General features: G+C 43.8%; 1 protein-coding gene and 1 pseudogene across 2 annotated transcripts in view; one reads left to right on the top strand and one right to left on the bottom strand.

The window, feature by feature from the left end:
• Positions 1-93: 93 nt before the first annotated feature.
• necab1 (N-terminal EF-hand calcium binding protein 1) overlaps positions 94-22,961 on the bottom strand; it is a 53,468-nt gene continuing 30,600 nt past the window's right edge. Inside the window, exons 9-14 of one of the 2 annotated variants that reach the window (XM_086279390.1) lie at positions 17,311-17,358; positions 6,180-6,197; positions 5,289-5,401; positions 3,321-3,398; positions 1,355-1,446; positions 94-861 (exon numbers count right to left, since the gene is read on the bottom strand). In XM_086279390.1, the coding sequence (XP_086135516.1) occupies positions 833-861; positions 1,355-1,446; positions 3,321-3,398; positions 5,289-5,401; positions 6,180-6,197; positions 17,311-17,358 (378 nt within the window). In that variant the 3' untranslated portion in view covers positions 94-832. The remainder of the gene's footprint in view (positions 862-1,354; positions 1,447-3,320; positions 3,399-5,288; positions 5,402-6,179; positions 6,198-17,310; positions 17,359-22,961) is intronic. The other variant, XM_086279391.1, reaches the window with a different exon arrangement.
• On the top strand, positions 10,380-13,203 carry LOC147304009 (histone H1 pseudogene; annotated as a pseudogene).

The raw sequence follows: 22,961 nt of genomic DNA, 5'->3' as shown, positions 1-22,961 counted from the left end.
CAAGAGAGAGATGAAATCATTTCCACTCACAGAATGAGAAAAAGAAGCCCACAAATACACAATAATATCGTCTTTATTTATGCTTTTATCTCATTTTAACTCAATAAATGCTGAAACAACAGTTCTCCAGAGCTGCTACAGTTGATACAATTTCATCAACTAGTCACTCTCAGTCACTCACACAGATGCATACACACACGTCACACACTCGTCTCACGCGCACACACACACACACACACACACACACACACACACACACACACACACACACACACACACACACACACACACACACACACACACACACACACCTATATACTTGTATGGCTATCTGTGAGGACATTCTTTAACAGACTTCCCAGCCCCAAATCAACTGAACCCTAAAACCAACAATGGGGACAAAAACTTTACACGCTGGTCCTCACGAATTAACCTATACAAACACACACACCTGTCTCATGAACTACTCTGGACTATAGATGATGTCATGTCAAACACTGCGATGAGATAATCAGATTGATCACTGTCTACTGAGATTGTTGCTTTTAGGATGGCCGAGGAACGTAAACAAACACGCGTGAGCTATTTGAGCTACCACCAAACTATGAAGGAACATGGAGGTCATAAAATAGATACTAATCACCATGACTTCACAAAATGTGTTCATCGTGTGTGTGTGTGTGTGTGTGTGTGTGTGTGCGTGTGTGTGCGCGTGTGTGTGTGCGTGTGTCAGGGGTAGGGCGGCATTGTTGCTCTTGCTGTGGACTTCCAGATGTGTTGGCCAGTTGCTGTTTGTTTGCACCCATCAGTAAAGAGAAGTGTGTGTCCACGTTCAGTTGTTGTTGAGGACCCACCAGGAGGCTGCAGTGGAAACACAAAACAAAAATAACTGGCCCAATGCTGAAAGTGACACTTTTAAAGGTAGAAATAGAAAAGAGAAGAGAAAACCCCCACAAAATAACCATAAAAAACACATGCTAAAATATTAAAAATTAAATTATTCCAGGAGAGCAAATTGTGCCACGTTTAACCAAGAAAAGTCACTGTTAACTGTGCAGACAAGTAGACTGAGTCGTTGTTGATTTCCCAGTGTCAAGCTCTTAACCAATCTCATTTCTCTGATGCTTAATCACATTTGTCGGGTGAAATCTCAAAGCAGAGATCTCTCAGCATGACCTTTGAATAACTTCAAACACTGCAGAGCCCTGATTTGAATCTTAAAAAATCGATTGTTTGTCTGGAGAGGATTCTTTTTATGATTAACGGCAGCCCCAGCAAAAGCTGCCTGAATCAGTCTTAATCTTTTTCCTGTTGATGTCACACAGTTCACTGTTGATGCTATGGATGTTCTTACCAGGAACCAACATGGTGGTAATGGTCTCAGGAGTTTCCAGGAAGTCCACGTTCCCCCTCTGGAAGGTTTTACTGTAGTTGGTCTGTAGGTGACTGAAGAGCAGAAAAGAGAAAACTCAAAGATGGTTTCAGGTCAGAGCAGCCGCGATCGTATAGTGGTTAGTACTCTGCGTTGTGGCCGCAGCAACCCCGGTTCAAATCGGGGTCATGGCAGGTTTTCTACATAATTTCTTTCTAGTAAATAAATGAATAATTCTCATATTGATTTTGAGTTCAGCTGTTTGCGTAACACTAGTTTTCCAAATTATTTGCTATTAAAAGTCAATAAATTAAAATTCTTTAAACAAAAACAGAAATATGTAAACATGTACACAAAAGCAACTAAAAAACTGCCATACCAACAATTCCTTAAAATGTGCTCAACTTGATTTACTTCCTGAAAGTTTATGATCTTTAGGGGCAGGACTTGCAGAGCTGAACACTTCTCATTGGCTAAGTGTTCATGGCAGTACATCCATAGACAACATGTGAACAATAGCATAAAAAACCATTAAAAAAATATATTTATATATAACAAACATGGTAAAATAAAATTTGGACATAAACAGTCATAAAGGTTTATTCATAAAATCCATAAAAGTGGATTGTTTTTCCAGCAATGGAAATGTGTCTATAAGTTATAAGTTAGCTGAACAATCTGCAATAAAAAACCCCCGAGAAACTAACAACTGAGATCAGAAACTAGGAAAGTGTTTACTGAGGTAATCAAGTGAGCAGTGGGCTCATTTTCTTACAGACATCTATTGAAGTTTTGTGGATACATAACCACAAACTACATGATTGGGTCAAGTGAATAAGGCATCAGTCACGCTCGCCTAGAGACCTGGCAACCACTGGTTGCTAGGGAGAAATGTGTATTCCTTCACCCGTTGGTTTATGATTGTTTTGGTCACTATCAAGTTGCTGCAATCACCGGTTGCTGCAATCATACCAGCTTGTCTGGAAACAGTTTCCAGGTGGTAGTGAAACTGTGAAAAGTGCAACACAAACTGGAAATGGACTGTTGCCTAAAAAGTAAAAGTTGTCCTTTCAAAATATGACACAAAACTTTTAGTTTGAAGGACAACAATCTGTTTCTGGTTTGTGTTTTACTATCTGGTTGTATAATGTCCAATAATGTGAACAACTATGTGCACATGTAAGAAACCTCTATATAATCAGACCGCTATAGACGAAGCCCCCTGGTGGTCATTAGAAATAAATCAAGTTGATGCAGGCATTTCTGCTCTGGCCTCACTTCCTAAGGCAGAATTCTATGCCCAACTTTCATGATATATGATTTTATCAAGTTAACCACTCGGTCGAGCTCATAAATATCAAGTCCCTAGAAGCTCCACTTCAGATCCAGTGTTTTAGGTGTTTTGATTCTACTTTATTTAAATCTCCTCCATGCTTGTTGTTGCTACAGCCAGTGGCTTTCCTTCGCTTATCTGGTTTAATCTTTCTTATACAGTCTTTTGCATTTGTGACAACAGCTGGACTTCAGTGGAGCAGTTAAGGAAAAACAGCTGTCGCCTCAATATTTGCCTTCACGGTTCTTCAGACTGTGGCAGAAATGCAGCCTGAAGTCCTGAAATGCTGGCAGGTCTGCATTATTCACAACGGTTTTGTCTTTGATTTGTGATTTTAACCAAACAAAATGATCTTGTTATACATTTGCTTTCCCACGCTGTGCTTTTATATTACATTTAGCTATGTGATTTGACACTGGGAATGCTTGATTGCAAGCTGTTTGTTTGGGAAGGGATGGGTCAATGACTGTCTTTTTTTATATATAGAACTGGGAAAATTAAGTAGGATCATTCATTTTGATAAATATACATGATGTGACACAACAATATGTATAAAAATTCCATGTTAAAACATACATTCAAGTAACAACTACATTCTGACAGGCGAACACTTACTTCTTCCACACATTGTTGTGCTCCCAGAATTCATAGAGAATGAAGCGTGATTCATTTGCCAGCCGCTGAACTGCGATGCTGCCAAATACAAAACACGAGAGCGCACAAGTCATGCAGTTACTAATTAGTGTGCCGCATCATGTCGCCCAACACAGCTTCTCTGCCCGAATTGTGTCCTACACTCTGACAGCATGCGGGTATTGTGGGTCTGTCAAAAACACTGTGTGGTTTCGTCCTGATGTTGAGGCTTCATGCAGCAGGCTAGTGTTTTATTAATCACAGTTTAACTTAAAAGTGAGCCTGAAACATGACTGAGTATTTAGAGAAGCAATCATGACAAAGCATATAAATGTCAAGCTGTCCTTTAGGCTGCTGGGATTAATCTAAAACCAGAGTGACAGTATGTGAGAGCAATTTGTTTTGTCCTGCTGAATTTACTCACGGAGCGACTCGGGTGACAGAGCTTCAGATTTTTGGGAGGTTTTGGCAGGCAGAAATGCAAATGTTATTTTATCTGCTTTGTTGTGATCGCACACAACAGTAGAACTCACAAAATGTCCTGAGCTATAACAGAAGACTGATTCTTTACTCCTATTAGGAGGACAATGGCTCAAACCAGCCATATGTATTTAATTTGATATAGATTTAAGTCACTAGTCAAGCTTAAATTTCACTACTACACTGTAATACACATATGATATAGGCCACAAAGGATGCTGTGTAGTATTGGGGAGTGGTGAACTAGTAGCTTATTAATAGTTTAGCAATGTTCATATTTCTCTAGTGATTTAATAAATTACTTTTTTAAATTAAAGGTTCAAATCATACAGTTCGACATATAAAGAATATGTTTCGGCCTTCTTCATAACTCTAACTAATCTTCCTTTAAACAAACATCTGACCTTTCTGTTTTTCATTTGTGCAAGTAAGCATTAATTTTTACTGTTTAGAAGAAGTTGCCGCAAGTTATTCTTGCTTGTTGCAGTAAGCCTGCTCAGGCTTTTGTGGAGGACAGGTGTCATTCCTGTCCTCCACAAAAGGATTAACAGTGGTGTAAAATGAAATAATATAAATAATAGTATCTCCCTCTGCAGTTCCATCAGAGGGACATAATACATTTAAGGCCAATAAGTCATTAAGTGACTGAGGCAGGTATGAGGCAGTATATTCCAGGGTCTTTTTATGCTAGAAAGATTTTACGCTAGGTGGCTAATACGTATTTACATATCAGTGTCTGTTTGAACACTTTCCTGTGATTATTTTCATGTTGGGTTGAAATAATTTATCTCCCTCTGCTGGTACTGCAGCTTATTGCAACTTCTTCATGCATGTGCATTTCACACTTTGAAGCAAAGGGGGAAATGGACACGCTGTCTATTACATGCTTTGCCATGATAGTGGGTTGGAATGTGTGTGTGAATGGGTGAATGGGACATGTTGTAGAAAACGCCTTATTTGCTTGAGTAGAGAAGCGCTACATGAAAACCAGTCCAGAAGTGCATTAAGGACCGGTTGAACATGTGTCCCTAATAAAGTGGGCATTTAATGTATATTGGAATTGAAGATCACCTTCATTCTTCTAATTGGTCCACGAGTTGACATAATTATCAAAAGGTCAAAGGTGAGGCTCTTGTCTTTATATCAGAGTGTGACTTTGTTTCCTTCACTGCTAGAAGATGTTTAGTTTTGCTTATGCAGCATTTCAGTGGAATCTTATTAAAACACATGCGTTATGATTTCTGTTCCTTAAGCTGCATAATTCATTAGAAATGCAAGCAATATGTTAAAAATAGTTTCTAATGCCAGAAAAGCAGCTGAAATATTTTTAGTCTCAGGTTAGGGCAGCTTCACAAGACCTGTCTGTCTGCCCGTCTTAATCAAGCCTTTACAAAAATGTGAAAAATAGAAAGGATAAAAATAAAAGCAGTAAATCCCTGACACAAATGAACAAAGAGAATATAAACTGACTGCAAACATCCAGTCTGGGCACAGGCGCACTCCATGTACTGTCTGAGAGCCAAGCGAAACTCCTCCAGCTCTTCTTCCAGCACCGAGAGCTGCCTCTGAACTATTAGGATGTGCTGCAGAGACAAGACGCAAACACAACATTTAAAGGCGCACAGACGTCAGACAGACAGAGGCTGCTTCTCGTATGTTGAGAGGCCGTTTGAGCTGAGGTGTTTGGAAATCTGGCAGGATTTTGAATTTGCTCAGTGCATTGTGACTCACGCAGAAGTGTAAAGTGAAAAATGATCATGTCTCATAAGGTCTTGGCATCAGCTTCTGAATAAATGTGCCAACACATTTGCTCAGAGACCAGAATATGACCCCGAAGCTGGTGTACCCATGACTGTAGAAAACCTGCTAATCATTTCCTGTGGCTGATGAGGAATTGTTAACAGCAGCAGAGCAGATGATTAGAACAGGAAGTGAATGGTCTCCCTGTTGGCTATAAAGCAGGCAGTGTGTGTTAATGAGGGTGAGACTCTAGGAAATGAAGGTAAGTCAATATAATGTCTTTTGAAATGACTGAAACACGACTGCGGGTGTGTGTATATATGTGTATGGGTGTGTCTGATGAAATGCGCACACTTTCGCTCTCTCAGTGGCTAATTTGGGAGAAAGTCACCCTCGCACGCATGCACACACTCAGGGACGCATCCACTCAGGCATGTTAACGCACACAAACACACATCAGTCTTGTGTTGTGGGTCATTATTGGATTACTCAGCAACCCATTTATTCCCAGTGACACAGCAAATTAAACAAAATTACATATTGATTAATTCACACACAAAGAGATGTCTGCATCAAATTAGTAATGAGAATGACAGTAGCATGAAACATTCATATGCATACCTTCATTTGGAGCTGCCTCTGCAGTAGGATACAAACACAAATCATTCCATAAACATAACGCACACATATTGTGTTATAAAATAGCCTCACTGATGCTCCTTAGGCGTCTTCTCTCTGAAACAAACTATTTAAATCCCACTTTCTTCTTGTTTGGGCACATATAGTACTGTACAAAAATCTCAAACAACCTCTTATTTTTTATATTTATCTTCAAATGAGCCAGACTTTTTGTAAATTTCCAAAAGTGGTCTTAACAAACAATGATCCAGACTTTCAGAAGGTCTTTAAAAGCGTTTTTTTGTGTGAGAGCCTTTTCAATAACTTTAATCAGTTCATTCCTTGTGCCTGACCATTATCAGAAGGGGCCATTCTAAAAGAACAGAAACAGGGAGAAAAGTTGATACACAAAAACATACTATAACACTATTAGCGATGGATTGAGCCTGGACCTCGTTATTATTGAAGCAGTGTGGGATCATCCTGACAGAGAACAGAACTAAAAGCAGTCAGAGAGGGGTAGCTAAAGACGTTTGCACAGTGCTGTATAAAAACAGCTTGCAAGAACTATTAGAAGTGTAAGAAGCATCTAAGGTACAGAAACTTTAGTTGAGCTATCCACTGAAATTATCAATATGACACAAAGATTTTAGTGGTTTCATGTCACTTACAGTTTTGAGTTCTCACTCATTAACACTGTCCTTTGCAGATAGCTCAGGATAGCAAATAATTTAGCTGCAGGACTTGATTTGGCCCTTATCTGTCAGAAACCTTCATCTTAACTAACGTGAGATTGTTGTTTTTTTTTTCCCACAATTTCATATTTGACATACGTGAATGTGTCACATCACGGACCTCCAGAGATGTCTAAAAAACCCTACATGCAATGAGGGGTTCTCATGTTAAACATGTTTCATGTGCTTCTCTCAGCCGTTAGACAAGATAAATGTATCTGGTTTATATTTACAAGGGTTAAGTGGCAGTAAGGTGTTAAAATATAAAATAGCTATTTCCCAAAATAATGATTGAAATTGCTTTTGCATTAAAACTTTGAAACTAATGCATGAAAAATATAAAATATTAGATGTTGGCTATGCTGCTGAGATTTTCATGATGGAAGAAACTAAAGAGAAATCCTGTTAGTGCTGGTGTTGATGTGATAGTCAGTGAGTCATCATTTCAGCCATGAAATGAGTGCCAGGCAGCTCAGACTGCAAGAGCAGTTACTGTTTCCTTTGGCATGTGGACACACACACACACACACACACACACACACACACACACACACACACACACACACACACACAAACCGGCACATTCAGCGACACAAATACAAACCTGGAAAACATTTTGTTTGTCAGTAGAAGTTTTACACTTTGGGTAAAAAGAAATGCATGTCCTCCTGCAATGGTGGGAATCAAAAAGTAATCACAATACAGTGGGTATGTGATGCGATGAAGACAATCATCTATGATACATCAAAATATCTGTGAAGGAGGAAGTGTGTGTATATCACTTTTAATCAACCTAAATGACATTGTTGTGCCTGACTGCCATTTTCCTTCTGGGACTTTTTTCTACTTTAGTCCAAGATTTTTAAGTTTTACTCACCCTCGTTTATCTGCAAGCACGAGGAGTAATGACCCTAATGCAGTCACGTGAAGAAGAAAGTACACCTTCAACCAGCTCAAAGCTTTAACGAATCAAGACATAATACAAAATGGTTCTAAAATTATGTAATATAACGTCAGGTGAACAACAGCACGTGACATTAAGACATATTGCAGCATGACATTATTTATTTAGCAAAAGCTAATCCAAGCCTCACTTCTTAACGATGCTGGTTCAGTTTATTGAGGTTTCTACCCATTTGTTTATGCATGGCTCTCCTCAAGTTCCACCACAGGATTTTAACCAGGTTGAGGTCTGGACTTTGACTGGATCATTGCAACACCTTGATTCTTTCCTTTTTCAGTCTTTCTGTTGTCAATTTGCTGCTGCTCATATTTGTCTCTAGGATACTTTGGTATACAGAGGAGTTCATGGTTGATTCAGTGACTGCAAGGTGCCCAGGTCCTGTGGCTGTCATCAAAGTTATCACCTCTCTACCACCATGCTTGACAGGATGAGGTGTTGTGCTAATATGGTGTGTTTGGTTTTATCCAAAGTTTGGTCTCGCCAGTCCAAAGGCCATTGTTACAGGAGGTTTGTGGTTTGTTCAGGAGAAACTCTGCAAATCTAATCTGTACTGCCATGTTCTTTTTAGAGAGAAGAACCTTTCTCCAGGAAAATATCCGAATCCTTGTTCAGTCTTTTTCTAATCGTACTGTCATGAACTTTTACATATAACATGCTAACTGAGGCTTGCAGGTCTGAGCCGTAGCACTTGGGTTTTGGTAGTTTCTCTGAGGATTCAGTGGTTTGGACCTTGGGCTGAATTTGTTGGGACTTCCACTCCCAGGAAGAGCTGTCTTTGAATGATTTTCTCTTCTTTCTTACTGTAAAATAAATAGTTTGGAAATGTCTTTTTCCAGATTGATGGGAAGCAACAGTTGCTTCTCTACGATCATTGCTGATGTCTTTGCTCCTTGACATTGTGTCATCACACCTGCATACAGCAAAATGCCAAAACTTCTGTTTTTAGAGATTTTTAGACCTGGCTAAGAGAAAGAGGATACACTTTTCCACATCTAGACTGCGCTTTTTGATGCAGGCAAAACATCAGAGTTTGGCTCCAGCATAAAAATAAGTGATGATGTATTGTTCATTGTTAGATTTGTATTGTTGATTGTCATTTATGCTTAGAAATATTTACTTATATATGCTTAGAGTTTTGTAATTAGTTGTAGATTGGTAGAGGTTTTGATCCTTGATAGTCTGCAAACTTTGTGTGTATTAGACAGCACTTTGGGAGCATGAGAGGTCATACCGTGTCTTATTATTTTATGGTAGGATTAACGTAGTTGCGTCTGTTCTAGTCTAAGTGCTCTTTGTTTAGATGAACTGCAGGACTTCCTCACCGTGTTATCTAGGATGAACCATCTAGGGTGAGGGGGAGGCTACCCTCTTCCTGACCAAGGATGTTTGACCCTTTGATCAGCAGTCCCCACACACACACACACACACACACACACACACACACACACACACACACACACACACACGGTACTCTTTGTGTATGTAGACGTCATATGTTAATGAACTTATGCATATTCATGTAACCTCAATAAAAGGACAGTGATACGGGAGAACGGACGAGAGCTACTGGGGTCAAGCGAAGGAACGGTGCCTGTCCGGTTCTCTCCCGTGCACGAGTACCATGAAGAAGTTTGCCTACTTGTGTCTTGCTTGCAGTGTAATTATATTGTCTTAACGTTCCAGCGAATAGGTTTATGCTACAAACCTATCATTAATTGGTCCTTCGATGCCGGAGCCCTGGAATCGCATTCACCGAGGGGAGGAGAGGCACGCTGAAAGACTGACGTCAGCCAGGAAGTTCCTGTGGATTCGCGGTCTGTCTTTTCTCCTCGATGAATGACGGTCGGCGGGATTCGGGCTGATATTACACTCTAAGCAATGCCAAGTAAGTTTAAAGAGGCCGACTCTATAACCGTGTCGTTGTGCAGTCTCCGCCACTGTGTGAGGCGTTGAGAAGAGCCCGACTCTATAACCGTGTGGTTGTGCAGTCTCCGCCACTGTGTGAGGCGTTGAGAAGAGCCCGACTCTATAACCGTGTGGTTGTGCAGTCTCCGCCACTGTGTGAGGCGTTGAGAAGTTCGCTACTTTGTGGAGCGATACCCGGGTTCCTTGCTACTTTGTGGAGCAAGAGGTTCCTCGCTACTTTGTGTGGCGAGAGGTGAGTTCTCCGCCACTTTGTGGGGCGTTGAGAGGTTCCGCGGGGTCCAGACTGTGCTGGACGATAGGCCTATTTTGTGTTGTTTTTGTTGTCGTCGTTGTTGTTGTTGTGTGGGTGTGTGCGGAGCAGAACACGTGGTCTGTGACACTGACTGTTGTTGTTATCATGGGTTTCTACGCAACCAAGAGTGAGTTGGAGGGAGACAGACGTTTGTGCTGGACTTTGCTCCTGGCAGCTGACACAAAATGTTTATTCTTTAGCTTGCCCTGATCGACAACAGCCTGTGTGCCAGACCATAGACGTAATTGAGGTGGATAGTTGTTAAAAGTAATCTACATTAAGCTTGTGGTTGCTTAAATTCAGTACAATGACATGTGAGGAGAAGTGATATAGGTAAATATTTAAACTCATGAAGTGCATAGAGGCACTTGACCTGTGTGGAAGACGGTCGTCTTATTATGAGCCATTGTTGAGATATAGAGCACATCTGTGAAAACAACTAATATGCTCAACCCTGTATGAAACATCTAAAAATACATGATGGAGAAGCTGTGTTGAATATGTAAGTGTAAGACTTTGCCACTGTGGGCAGAGCATGCAACTACTGTGTGATGTCGCGTTGCAGTTTTGTTTTTGTTTTTTGAGCTGATGAGCAAGCTACACATTATCAGATCAAGAGCTGTCTGAGAACTACTCAAAGAGAGGGAAACAGAGAGTGTGCAGCGTTTCCATGAGCAGTTTTTCTGCACCTTGACTCGTGTGTGTGTGTAGCATCAGCATCATGTTTTTGTTTATTTGTTTTGTTGGATTAAAAATAATTAAATAAACTGGTGATCATGCTTATGGATCACCATGGCACATATCTCCAGCCATATGGTTTATTTATGCAGATGAAAAAGTGAGTGTGAATGTGTCTGACATCACAGTGTTTTTGTGCACTGTGCAAAAGTGATTGCCTCTGATTGTGAGTGAGAGCGGTGATTTTGCAGACCACCAGCTATTGTGAAGAAAAAAAAAAAAAGAGTGAAAAAGAGACAAATTACTACATTGTAGACGAAGAGAAATAATCATAGGAAAAAGGTTTTGTGTTGATCAGCCGAAAAACAACTACAATGTCATTTTCTGCTTTTAAGAAAGGATTGTTCACACAAACACAGACAGAGAGAGAGAGAGAGAGATGTGTGTTGATTAAGCAGTGATGATAATAATGAAATGTCTTAGTTTGTCACTTTCAGGTGAAAAGCAGACCTGAATCAATTTTCCACATGCAGCGGTCGGAAGAAAGTTATAGTTTAACATCATTGGAAACATGCAGGCCAAGTTTCTGGCTGACTTATTTACAGTGCCATGTGTTTCTCAACCTCACAAGCGAGCTCACTCCTCCCTGAAGATAAGGAATGCAGCTCCAAAGCAATAACATGATAAAGAGACAGCAGCAAGTCCTGAGCACAAAAAGTCCCAGCAAAGCAGCAGCAATGTGGACAAACAGCAGCAGCAGAAGAAAGCAAACCCATCTTCCTGTCTGATTGGATGAATTCCACGGAGGGGCGAGCAAGATGGCGGTGGCAGCATGTTGAAATGCTCAAAAAGGACTGAGTGACTCGGGCAAGCCACATGCAGCTAGCATGCTGGCTAGCGACATGAAAGAAATGGACCCTTCATGATGCGTTCAACGTGCCAGCGCTGTGGTGGGAAAGGCTCCATCATAAACACGCCCTGCGCCCTGCGCCGAGGTTCAGGCCAAGAAGAAGAAGACGATGACTTCCAAGCCCAAGAAGGTCGGCCTCAGCGTGGGCGAGCTGATTGTGAAAGCCGTGGCCGCTTCCAAGGAGCGCAACGGCCTGTCTGTGGCCGCTCTCAAGAAGGCTCTGGCTGCCGGAGGCTACGATGTGGACAAGAACAAGGCCCGTGTCAAGACCGCCATCAAGAGCCTGGTGGCGAAGGGCACTCTGGTGCAGACCAAGGGCACCAGGACCTCCGGATCCTTCAAGATGAACAAGGCTACTGAGAGCAAAGCCAAGAAGCCCGCCGCGGCCAAAGCCAAGAAACCGGCAGCAGCTGCTAAGAAGTCGCCCAAGAAGGCAGCAGCAGCACTTCAGCTACTAGACAGGACAAAGCTGAAGGAGAACTGCCGGGACTGTTGAAGTGGGAGAGGACAAAAGAGTGAGAGGACAACAGAGTGAGAAGACTAGGTGAGAACACATAGGAATTATTTAATGTGGGAAATCAAAATTTGGGTTAGCAAACCTGGGGAAAAGAAAACTGACTGCTTAAGTTGGAAAATTGAGACGGAGTCTGAAACATTGCGAAAATAGAAACATATACAGAATCACACACACACAAGCAGAACATGCATTAACCCTACTAACAATTCCAAACACAAAATGACTCATGAAGACTCATAGCACATTAGTTAAGAAATGATTAAATAATAGCAGAGAAGTGTGTAGGAAAGGCAGCTTTAAGAACATGCTCTGCTGGAGATGCAGCTCCACAGACATGCATTAGACCTGCCTAATAACACAAACCCATGCAATGAAAATTAGCTTGTTATCTTTCATCAGTGTTAAAATAGTGTCAATTTAGCAGACACTTGTTATTAAATACTGAATTTATCCAATGCAAAAAATTGACTCTCCAGGTTGCAGGACAACAGTTTAACTTTTGTGGGAAAAAAGATCCTGGTTTGACCAACCAGTGATCAGACAATAAATTTAGTTGTTAAAATGGTAAATTGGGAGAAGCTTCCTGCTTGATTGAGGCAGCACATGTAATTTACTGTATGAGGGAAATTGTCTTTTGTGATACTATTTTGAACATGCTTTTCTGTCGTCCTGTCAACTTAGTGGGTTAATAGCTGATATGCAAATTAGTTGATTGGTTTTAGATTAATGAAAGGTGACTGAATTCTAGTATGAGTGAATGAGATGTGTTGGAGTTGTTGTGTGTTGAGTGGAGACTCTAAAACACTGAGTTTCCTGTTTTGATGTGCGAGTGAATCCTGTATTTAGATACACAACTCTGAATACATCAGAACAAACGTCTTTTGTGAAGTGCATGACAGCATGTCACATGTTTTATGATGAAGGGAAAAAGGAAAAATTGAATAAAATAGATCTGTGGCTTAAATGAGTGAAGAGCACAGACCGGGTGATTAGACTCATAGCTAATATGACATTAGGGTTATGTTGTGTGTTGTGCAGTTGATGGTTGGTTTGGAGTGAATCTAGCTGATGATTCTTCTCCTGTTGTGAAGATGATGAGGAGTTTGTGTCATGACTTAACAAGGCCTTTTTATTTTGATACTTTCACAGTGCACTGAGAGTTTGGTTTGATAATCTCTGTTATTTTTTATTTTTCATTTTTGAACAAGCACTGATTTTTGCTTGTGAATTTCTTTTCTTTGAGCAGATCTGCAAGTCGGGAATTAAAAGCGTTACACGTCGTCAAGAAAATTGTTGCAAGTGAGTTTCTCCACATTTAAAATGGGTTCAGGAGAAAGCCACTTATTTGGGACAATTAGGAAATGAGAGTCCCCCCCAAAAAGGATTCAACGAGGAAATCCAGTCTAAATTATTTTTCTTTTTGAAATAACGTCGTTTTGCTGAGCGTGGAAACGAATGCGATGATAATTTCCACAATTAGCAAAAGAAGGAACCACTGAGTGAATGAGTAAGAATTTTAAAATAACTGACTGACTGACTGAACATGATTGTGTGAAGCTAACCCCCACCTGACAAAGGTGCAGATGAACCCATGTGTTTCCTTTTACAGGAGCAGAAAGATGACAGCAACACTCGAGGTTGCATGATGATTTAACCTTTTAAATGCCATTTTCTGTGTCTGTGCATTTATCAGGTGTGTTATTCATAGGCTTGAGTTGCTCACAGAGATAACTGTGACAAAGTATGCATACGCCTGCGCAAGCGCTAATATTTGCATTTTCTTTTCTTACAGCATGCCAGTTCTTCATGTGAATTGATGATGCGATTTATACCAGGACAACTGGTTGATGTTTTTTCCTACTACAGGATTTCTGGGTTTATGTGTGAGGAAAACTGTGTTTACAGGTTATGAGTGGTGATGCTGTTGCATTGTGTTGATGGGAAAATGTGAAGGTTACTTTGATAATGTGAATAACCTGTGTGAAATTTCCTGTGTTGAGAACTGGTGTTACTTCTTTCCACAGCTAGGGTTGACTTTATGGTGTTTTTATGGCACCTCTGGAACCTGTTGACCTGTGTCTGACCTCTGTCTGACTACAGTCAATGTGTATTGCTAATGTTAGTTTCTTTGAGAATGCTGTGGAAGATTCAGCTGAAACGGACAAGTGACATGAGTAAAACAAATAAGAGATACAGTGTTTCTGGGATAGTTTGATATGGGCTCATTAGCTGGCCACTTTTGAGCCCATAGTAATATATAAGTGGAGTGACTTTGCTTAAGAGCAGTCACCGATTACATTAATGTTGCCTGAGTACATGGGATGATCCATGTCTGAGGCGACTTATGAAAATAATTGTAGTTTACTGATTTGAGAAAACCTGCACATGACACTTGTCTTGCTGATGTTGAATGCTTCTTGTCCTTATGATACAATTGTTTACAGGTATGGAGTTTGATTTTACTTCCAGATTTTGTTTTCCAGGCCATGATGGTGTGTATGCAGGCTCCTGGGAGAGCCAGGTGTTAAGCAAACTTAATATGCAAAGCACACTAACATTTTCATTGCAGGATTATAGGTCCAGGGTGGTGCTGCTCCAGGGGAGGGGATGCCCTGATGTTGCCTGGGATATGATCTAGCTAATCTTTTTCTTTAAGACTGGAATCCAGGTTTGGTGAGTTGACGCATGGGTGTGTCCATGCGTCAAGAGGAGGGGTCCAAGGATTAACATTAAACAATGTTTTTTATTATTGTTGCAGTGATTTGTGTGATTAGCCGTTTTATTTACAAATATTAAACCTATGCAAGTGGTGCACCCATGTTCAGATGAGGCTTTGATGGCCTATAAGTGAAGTTCACTGAACTAAAGAATGTGGTTTGATGATTGTTGACATACTCTCCAAATAGTTTGTCTTCCTAGCAAGGAAATACAGGTGCAGCAGTAATCTCCTGAGAAATCTTCAGAGGCCCAGTGAGAAGCGCATAGCTGACAGGACCAGGCAGTGGTTGAGGTCAAAGATCAAGCTGATTGGGGCCCATCATGAAATCAGACCTTGGAGCCACAGCAAGGACCATGAAACTGCCTGCAAAATAGAGGAGAGGATCGTCCACAAGATGGGAGAGAGGCTTCAGGAGGATCAGAGATCATCTTCAGCACAGCAGACATCACACAGAGAGCTGTGCTACTAAGCTTCCAGGAAATCAAGAGGAGACTTCCCACAGCAAGATTTTAAATACAATGAAAGATTCAATATTGACGCTGAGGAAGACGACTAAGGTGTACGACGTGCTCTGCCTTAAACCTTCAGCAGCGTTGGAACATAAACACTCAGGGGATGAGGAGCGTGCCAAGCTCCATCGACAGCGTAGAAGGAGTTCGAGGATGACATCATGATTCTGTGAAAAGCACAGGAACCAGAAGCTATGGTGGTGATAACAGCAGTTTCCTATGAACATCACCTAACGCTGTGCCACTGTACTGTGCATACGATGACACTCTGAAGGCTGCTGGGATCATAATAGCAGTAAGACAACCCTGCACCCTTTCCACAGAGGTGTTTTCTGCAGAGTATGGACAATGAAGGACAATGAAGGAGTCATAAATATCCCCCTCACAGGACGAAGGCCTGAAGTGAGGTAATGGGAGGCCATAAAACTAGAGTGCTGAGAGGTCTGCAGCTTTGGAAATAGCTGAGAACCATGTTGACAAACAACAAAACCAACTGGTATGTTTGAATGTTTATTCTACATACATTTGGACTCTGGTCCTATGGACAACGATGGAAACAACTGGAAGAGACATTCATGACGCCCTGCAGAACTCAAACCACTCTGCAGAGAGACATGTGATGTGCACACCTGGAGGAAGCATTACCAAGCTGAGATGTTTTTGAAAATGTTACTTTTTTATTTTCACTATTAAATTAACAATTTCTTTGTTTGCTCGTAAGATGCAGTTTGCCATGAGATGAGCTCAATGAATGGGATAACTGCTAATACATTTGTTGAACTGTGTACCTTTTCAGTAATTTAGGGTGATTTGACATATGCTGAGTATAAAAATGTTTGCATTGAAACTGTCAGACATGAGGTATTCATACCTGGGAACTTTTCAGGCATAAAGGTCAAAAAGGGGGGAAATGTTAGATTTGTATTGTTGATTGTCATTTATGCTTAGAAATATTTACTTATATATGCTTAGAGTTTTGTAATTAGTTGTAGATTGGTAGAGGTTTTGATCCTTGATAGTCTGCAAACTTTGTGTGTATTAGACAGCACTTTGGGAGCATGAGAGGTCATACCGTGTCTTATTATTTTATGGTAGGATTAACGTAGTTGCGTCTGTTCTAGTCTAAGTGCTCTTTGTTTAGATGAACTGCAGGACTTCCTCACCGTGTTATCTAGGATGAACCATCTAGGGTGAGGGGGAGGCTACCCTCTTCCTGACCAAGGATGTTTGACCCTTTGATCAGCAGTCCCCACACACACACACACACACACACACACACACACACACACACACACACACACACACACACACACACACACACAGGCAAGGTACTCTTTGTGTATGTAGACGTCATATGTTAATGAACTTATGCATATTCATGTAACCTCAATAAAAGGACAGTGATACGGGAGAACGGACGAGAGCTACTGGGGTCAAGCGAAGGAACGGTGCCTGTCCGGTTCTCTCCCGTGCACGAGTACCATGAAGAAGTTTGCCTACTTGTGTCTTGCTTGCAGTGTAATTATATTGTCTTAACGTTCCAGCGAATAGGTTTATGCTACAAACCTATCATTCATATTTTTTCCTACTGCTGGTCCTGTATTATTCACATGGCCAGTATTCTAAGCTATGGGTTTTTGCAGAAACAGTACAAGAACACAGAGGCACTGTCGACTCCCTAGCTCACACGTCCTCGCACCTTAATGTCTGCTCCCTACTCTAACTGAATATTGAGCCCTAAACAAACAGATGGAAGATAAAGACAGACAGAGCAACTTTAAACTCTGCTGTTGCTATGACAACACTGACTGGCCTCCATGTGAGAGCAGTGAAGTGGTCACTGTGGAAAAACAGGTGAACAGTAGATAAGTAAGGAAAAACAAACCGATTTGCTCTCCAAGACCTCTTCTTCAACGGGCTCCAGACGGATCTCCTGTGGAACAAAAGGAAGTGATGAGTCCTTTACCAGTGACTCATTTTCATTTATCTCAGTGTATAACCCGTCATTCACAGTCTTTATTTACAAGTATTACACGGCCCATTGGTATGCTTTTACAGATTTATTGTCACATATATGAGCTGTTACTACCATGAGCCATAAACTGCAAACAGCTCTAAATGCTCAGTTCCAGGAAGCCTTCTCTGCTCCTTGTTTCTGTACGAGTCTATGAAGGCAAATATCTTTCTATGACCATCTAAGGCCATATAATTACATGTCTAGTGTGAGCATAGAAGCCAACCCAATCACAAGAAAGCTGTCTTGAGAAGGAGAAGATAAAATGGGTTGGTGCAGACAGAAGATGAGAAATATGAATAATGAATTATATTATATATAAACTCTGAATTATACTAAGCCACTCAAAGATACTCCAGCAGCTGAAAAAGAGAAAATCAAGTCACCATAAAACCTGCAGTGACTGATTTTTCCAGCTGTTGGCAACACAAACAAGTTGCAGAACAGAACAAAGAAAGAAATATCCAGACAAACCAGTTGTTTTTTTTGTTTTTGTTTTGTTTTAGTAGAGCTCTTTTTTTGGTAATGATCTCATGAGCTCTAAGATTTATCTTCTGAGTCCTTGTGGTTACCATGTATGAGTATAACTACATAATAAATAAATTAATAAATGCATTCAATTAAAACAACATTACTGTATCGATACATTTTTAAAAATTAAAATATATAAACCAAAAATGAAAATAAAAAATTGAAATCTTCATAAAATAATTCAAAATGTATAAAAGGATGATTAAAAATACAAAGAGAGACATTAAATAATGAAATAAGGATATTCTATTAGATTCCTAAAAGCATTACAGTTTTTTACAGACGCTAGGACACATTTCTCAATACTTAGGTCACTTTTGCAAAACTCTTCACACAATCCTCCTAACTGACCGTCAGCTTGGCAAAGCAGTTCATTTCACATTCAAAATGCACTACAACTACCAAAACACTTCATTCAGGTCTCAAATAACCTCATTCTTCCAGAACACTAGCAAAGGTTGACAGCCGACAAACACACTTTGTCACCCACAAAACAATGACCTAAAAAACACTAACAACATGTAGCATTACACAGTGTTTTCTTGTGTAAAACAAGGACACATCTCTGTTTATAATTTCAATATATGTTACTGGAATGAATCAGACATCATGCAGAATTCGTTAATATTTGTTTATGTATTTTTTTATTTTTTTGCACTAAGTAATCCCAAAATACAAGAATTTGTATACACACCATCCACTGATACACATACAATAGTAATGCTAATCTACTCGGTCTTCTCCATTTGGCCACAGGTTCTCATCCACATCACATCTTATGTCATCTGTCATGAACCGAAGTTCCGAGCGCAGGCAGGACCCAGTAGCAGAACACACACACTAGGGTAGGAGCGAATAAAGAAAGTAATATTTATTGCAACTAAAGGTGTCCCGTGAGGGTAGCCTGAAAAACAACGTATGGAACCAGAAGAAACCGAGGGACCGCGCAGGGAACGCCGAGAGCGGGGCTGTGAGAGGGGTGATAGCCGGGCCGAGTGAACCAGAGGGGGGTGGAGCTCCAAAAGGGGTCGAGACGGCGAAGCTGATGGTGAACCAAATCTCAGGCGGACAGGTGGACAGGCAGGTGGCTCGTAAACAAAAACACGCCGAGTTGTGATCGCTGAGAGGCGACTACGGACTGGCGTGGAGCAGCAGGTAGGGCAGGATTAAATAGTCCACCTGATGATCGCCTGGGATGGGATGCAGGTGTGGGGTTAGCAGCCACGCTCGTGGGCGTGGACATCCCAGCAGCATCCCGGACGCCGGGCCGCGGACCATGACAGTACCCCCCCCTCAAGGGTCGCCCCCAGGCGACCGGCCGGGACCCCGCCTGCGGAGAGAAGCACGGAAAGCAGAGATGAGACGAGGGTCCAGAATGAAGGAGCGCGGGACCCAGAGGCGGTCCTCGGGGCCGTACCCCTCCCAATCCACAAGATATTGCCAGCCGCGCCGGCGCCGGCGCGCATCCAGGATCCGCCGGACCGCATAGGCCGGATGGCCGCCGACGAGCCGGGCGGGAGGAGGGGGCTCGGAAGGAGGGCACAGGGGGCTGAGGCGGACCGGCTTAAGTTGAGATACATGGAACGTGGGATGCACACGCCGAGAGGCCGGAAGCTGGAGCCTGACCGCCACCGGGTTGATGACTCGGTCCACTTCGTACGGCCCGATGAAACGGGGAGCCAGTTTGCGGGACGTGCCCCGGAGCGGGATGTTCCCAGCAGCCAACCAAACCTTCTGTCCCGGCTGGTAGTCAGGGGCTGGGGCGCGGCTACGATCGGCGTAGTGCGCCTGTCGTTCCTTTGCGCGCAGGAGGGCGCGGCGAGCGCAGCACCACACACGTTGGCAGCGCCGGAGGTGATGAGGGGCCGACGGGACGGAGAGGGACAGGTCCTCTTCCGGGAAGAGCGGAGGCTGATACCCGAGGGACGCTTCGAAAGGAGACAAGCCGGTGGAGGACGAGGTGTGAGTATTGTGGGCGTACTCCACCCAGGGCAGGTAAGTAACCCAGGAGGAGGGGTTTTGACTGGCTACGCACCTCAGCATAGTCTCCAGCTCCTGATTAAGGCGTTCAGTTTGCCCATTGGATTGCGGGTGGAAACCGGAACTCAAACTGACCTTGGCGCCGAGAACGGAGCAGAAGGTCCTCCACACTTGTGAGGTGAACTGGGGACCGCGATCGGAGACAATGTCCAGGGGAATTCCGTGGAGCCTGAAGACTTCCGTGACTAACGCTTGGGCAGTCTCAGCAGCCGAGGGCAGCTTGGCTAGCGGGACGAAGTGGGCGGCCTTAGAAAACCGATCCACAACGGTGAAGATGACACATTTTCCAGAAGAGGTGGGGAGACCGGTAACAAAGTCGAGCGAGATGTGAGACCAGGGCCGGTGGGGAGTAGTGAGTGGGTGGAGCTGGCCCATGGGATGTTTCGTGGATGATTTTTTACGAGCGCAGACGGCACAGGCAGACACGTAGTCCCTCACGTCCCGTAGTAGCGATTTCCACCAGAAGTGTCTGCTGAGGAGGCGCGCCGTTCTGCTCACGCCCGGGTGGCACGCGAATCGTGCTGTGTGGATCCAGTGGATGACTGCTCCCCGGGCGGCGGCGGGAACGAAGCGCCGTCCTGGCGGTCCAGTCCCTGGGTCAGGGTCCCCCGGGAGCGCTTGGCGAATGGTCTCCTCAATCTCCCAGGTGAGAGCACCCACCACGCAGGAGGCAGGCAGGATGGTGGCGGGGGGGGGGGGGGGGGGGGGGCGCCTCGCTGTCGGGGGAATACAGACGGGAGAGCGCATCGGGTTTGATGTTTCGTGACCCGGGACGATAGGAGAGTGTGAAGTTGAAGCGGGCGAAGAATAGGGACCAGCGAGCTTGACGGGGATTTAACCTCTTGGCGGTTCTAAGGTACAGTAGATTTTTATGATCCGTCCATATAACGAAGGGCTGTTCGGTCCCCTCCAGCCAGTGACGCCATTCCTCCAATGCGAGTTTTACCGCTAGGAGTTCCCTGTCGCCGATGTCGTAATTCCTCTCCGCGGGGGTGAGTCGGCGTGAGAAAAAGGCGCACGGCCGGAGTTTGTTCAGGGGCCCAGACCGCTGGGAAAGAACCGCCCCGACTCCCGCATCAGACGTGTCGACCTCAACAACAAACTGTTTAGAAGAGTCAGGATGGGTCAGAATGGGTGTGGACGTGAATAATCGCTTCAATTTAGCGAAGGCTGCGTGGGCCTCAGGGGACCATGTGAAAGACACCTTGGGTGAGGTGAGTTGGGTGAGAGGCGCGGCCCCCTGGCTGTAGTTTCGAATGAAACGGCGATAAAAATTCGCAAACCCCAAGAAGCTCTGAAGCTTCTTTCGTGTCTCCGGAACCGGCCATTCCAATATTGCTTTGATCTTCACCGGGTCGGTCTTCACCTGCCCACCAGCGAGGATGTAGCCCAAGAAGGAAATGGATGAGGCGTGGAACTCACACTTTTCCGCTTTTACGTACAGTCTATTTTCGAGCAGCCGTTGTAGCACGCTCCTCACATGGATGCGATGGTCCTCGAGCGTCTTGGAGAAAATCAAAATATCATCCAGGTAAACAAAAACAAACACGTTCAGGAAATCCCGTAACACGTCGTTGACTAGGGCTTGAAAAACCGCCGGGGCGTTCGTTAACCCGAACGGCATCACCAGATATTCAAAATGCCCTAGTGGGGTATTGAAGGCGGTCTTCCACTCGTCGCCTTCACGTATCCGTACCAGGTGGTAGGCGTTCCGCAGATCTAGTTTGGTGAAGACCGTAGCTCCCTGGAGTGAGTTAAAAATAGAACTAATGAGTGGGAGGGGATATTTGTTTTTGACGGTGACGTCATTCAGCCCCCTGTAATCGATGCACGGGCGGAGCGTCCCGTCTTTCTTTCCCACGAAGAAAAAACCCGCAGCCACGGGAGAGGATGACGGCCTAATACGTCCTGCAGTTAGCGACTCCTGGATGTAATTCTCCATGGTTTCTCTTTCGGGGCGAGACAGGTTGTATAATCTGCTAGAGGGCAGCGATGCACCCGGGAGCAGATCGATAGCACAGTCATATGGACGGTGAGGCGGGAGTGAGAGCGCCTCATCTTTACTGAACACCTGCTGGAGATCGTGATAGTCGGGGGGCACGGAAGAGAGGTCCGGCGCGGGTGGCGGGGCGGGCCTCCGTTCCGTTGAGGCGGAGGGAACGGCTGACCTCAGGCAGTTCGCCAGACAAAACACACTCCAGCTCGCGATACTTTTTCCGGCCCAATCTATGTGTGGGTTATGTCTCTGTAACCAGGGGTAGCCTAGGATAAGCGGGGTGTCAGGAGCAGGAAAAGTGAAAAAGGACAGCTGCTCTTGGTGGTTACCTGATGTGATTAACCGTACAGGCGCGGTTTGGTGAGTTATGTATGCAAACACTTGGTTGTTTAATGTAGACGCAGGGATGGGCGGTTCGAGTGGAGTAAGAGACACAGCTAGCCTCTTAGCCAGCTTCTCATCCATAAGGTTCTGTTCCGCCCCGGAGTCCACTAACGCGGGGCATGTAAAAGTCTGATTAGAAGTCACGATAGTAACGGACAGTAACAATCGGGGTCTAGTAGTGCTTAGAGTGCTGCCCACCCGTATCCCCGGACTCACCGGTGGGCCAGGTCGTTTGGGCGGACCGGGCAAACAGCGATGCGGTGACCGGGCCTCCCACAGTACAGACATTCTCCAGCCCGAAATCGGCGCTCCCTCTCCTCCGGAGAAAGCCGAGAGCGTCCGATCTGCATGGGTTCGGGCGGGGGCGGCGACGGAGAGCGCGCACACGCAGCTGGGGGCGGGGGCGGAGAAACGCGAATCCCGGGGCGCAATACGGAGCCCATAGGCTTAGACCGCCGCTCGGCATCCCTCTCCCGCAAGCGCCTGTCAATCCTACGGGAGAGGGAGGCCAATTCATCAAAGGATCTGGTCTCCTCGTGAAAAGCTAGTTGGTCCTTGATCTGGTCATTTA

This window comes from Aulonocara sp. 'chitande type north' Nkhata Bay, linkage group LG22, assembly GCF_057382095.1.
Source record: "Aulonocara sp. 'chitande type north' Nkhata Bay isolate Kocher_YH1m ecotype deep benthic linkage group LG22, A_spYH_male_GT1.1, whole genome shotgun sequence".
Classification (NCBI taxonomy): Eukaryota; Metazoa; Chordata; class Actinopteri; order Cichliformes; family Cichlidae; genus Aulonocara; species Aulonocara sp. 'chitande type north' Nkhata Bay.
The sequence above is the reverse complement of the archived record's forward strand: the minus strand, read 5'-3'. Positions and strand labels throughout refer to the sequence as shown.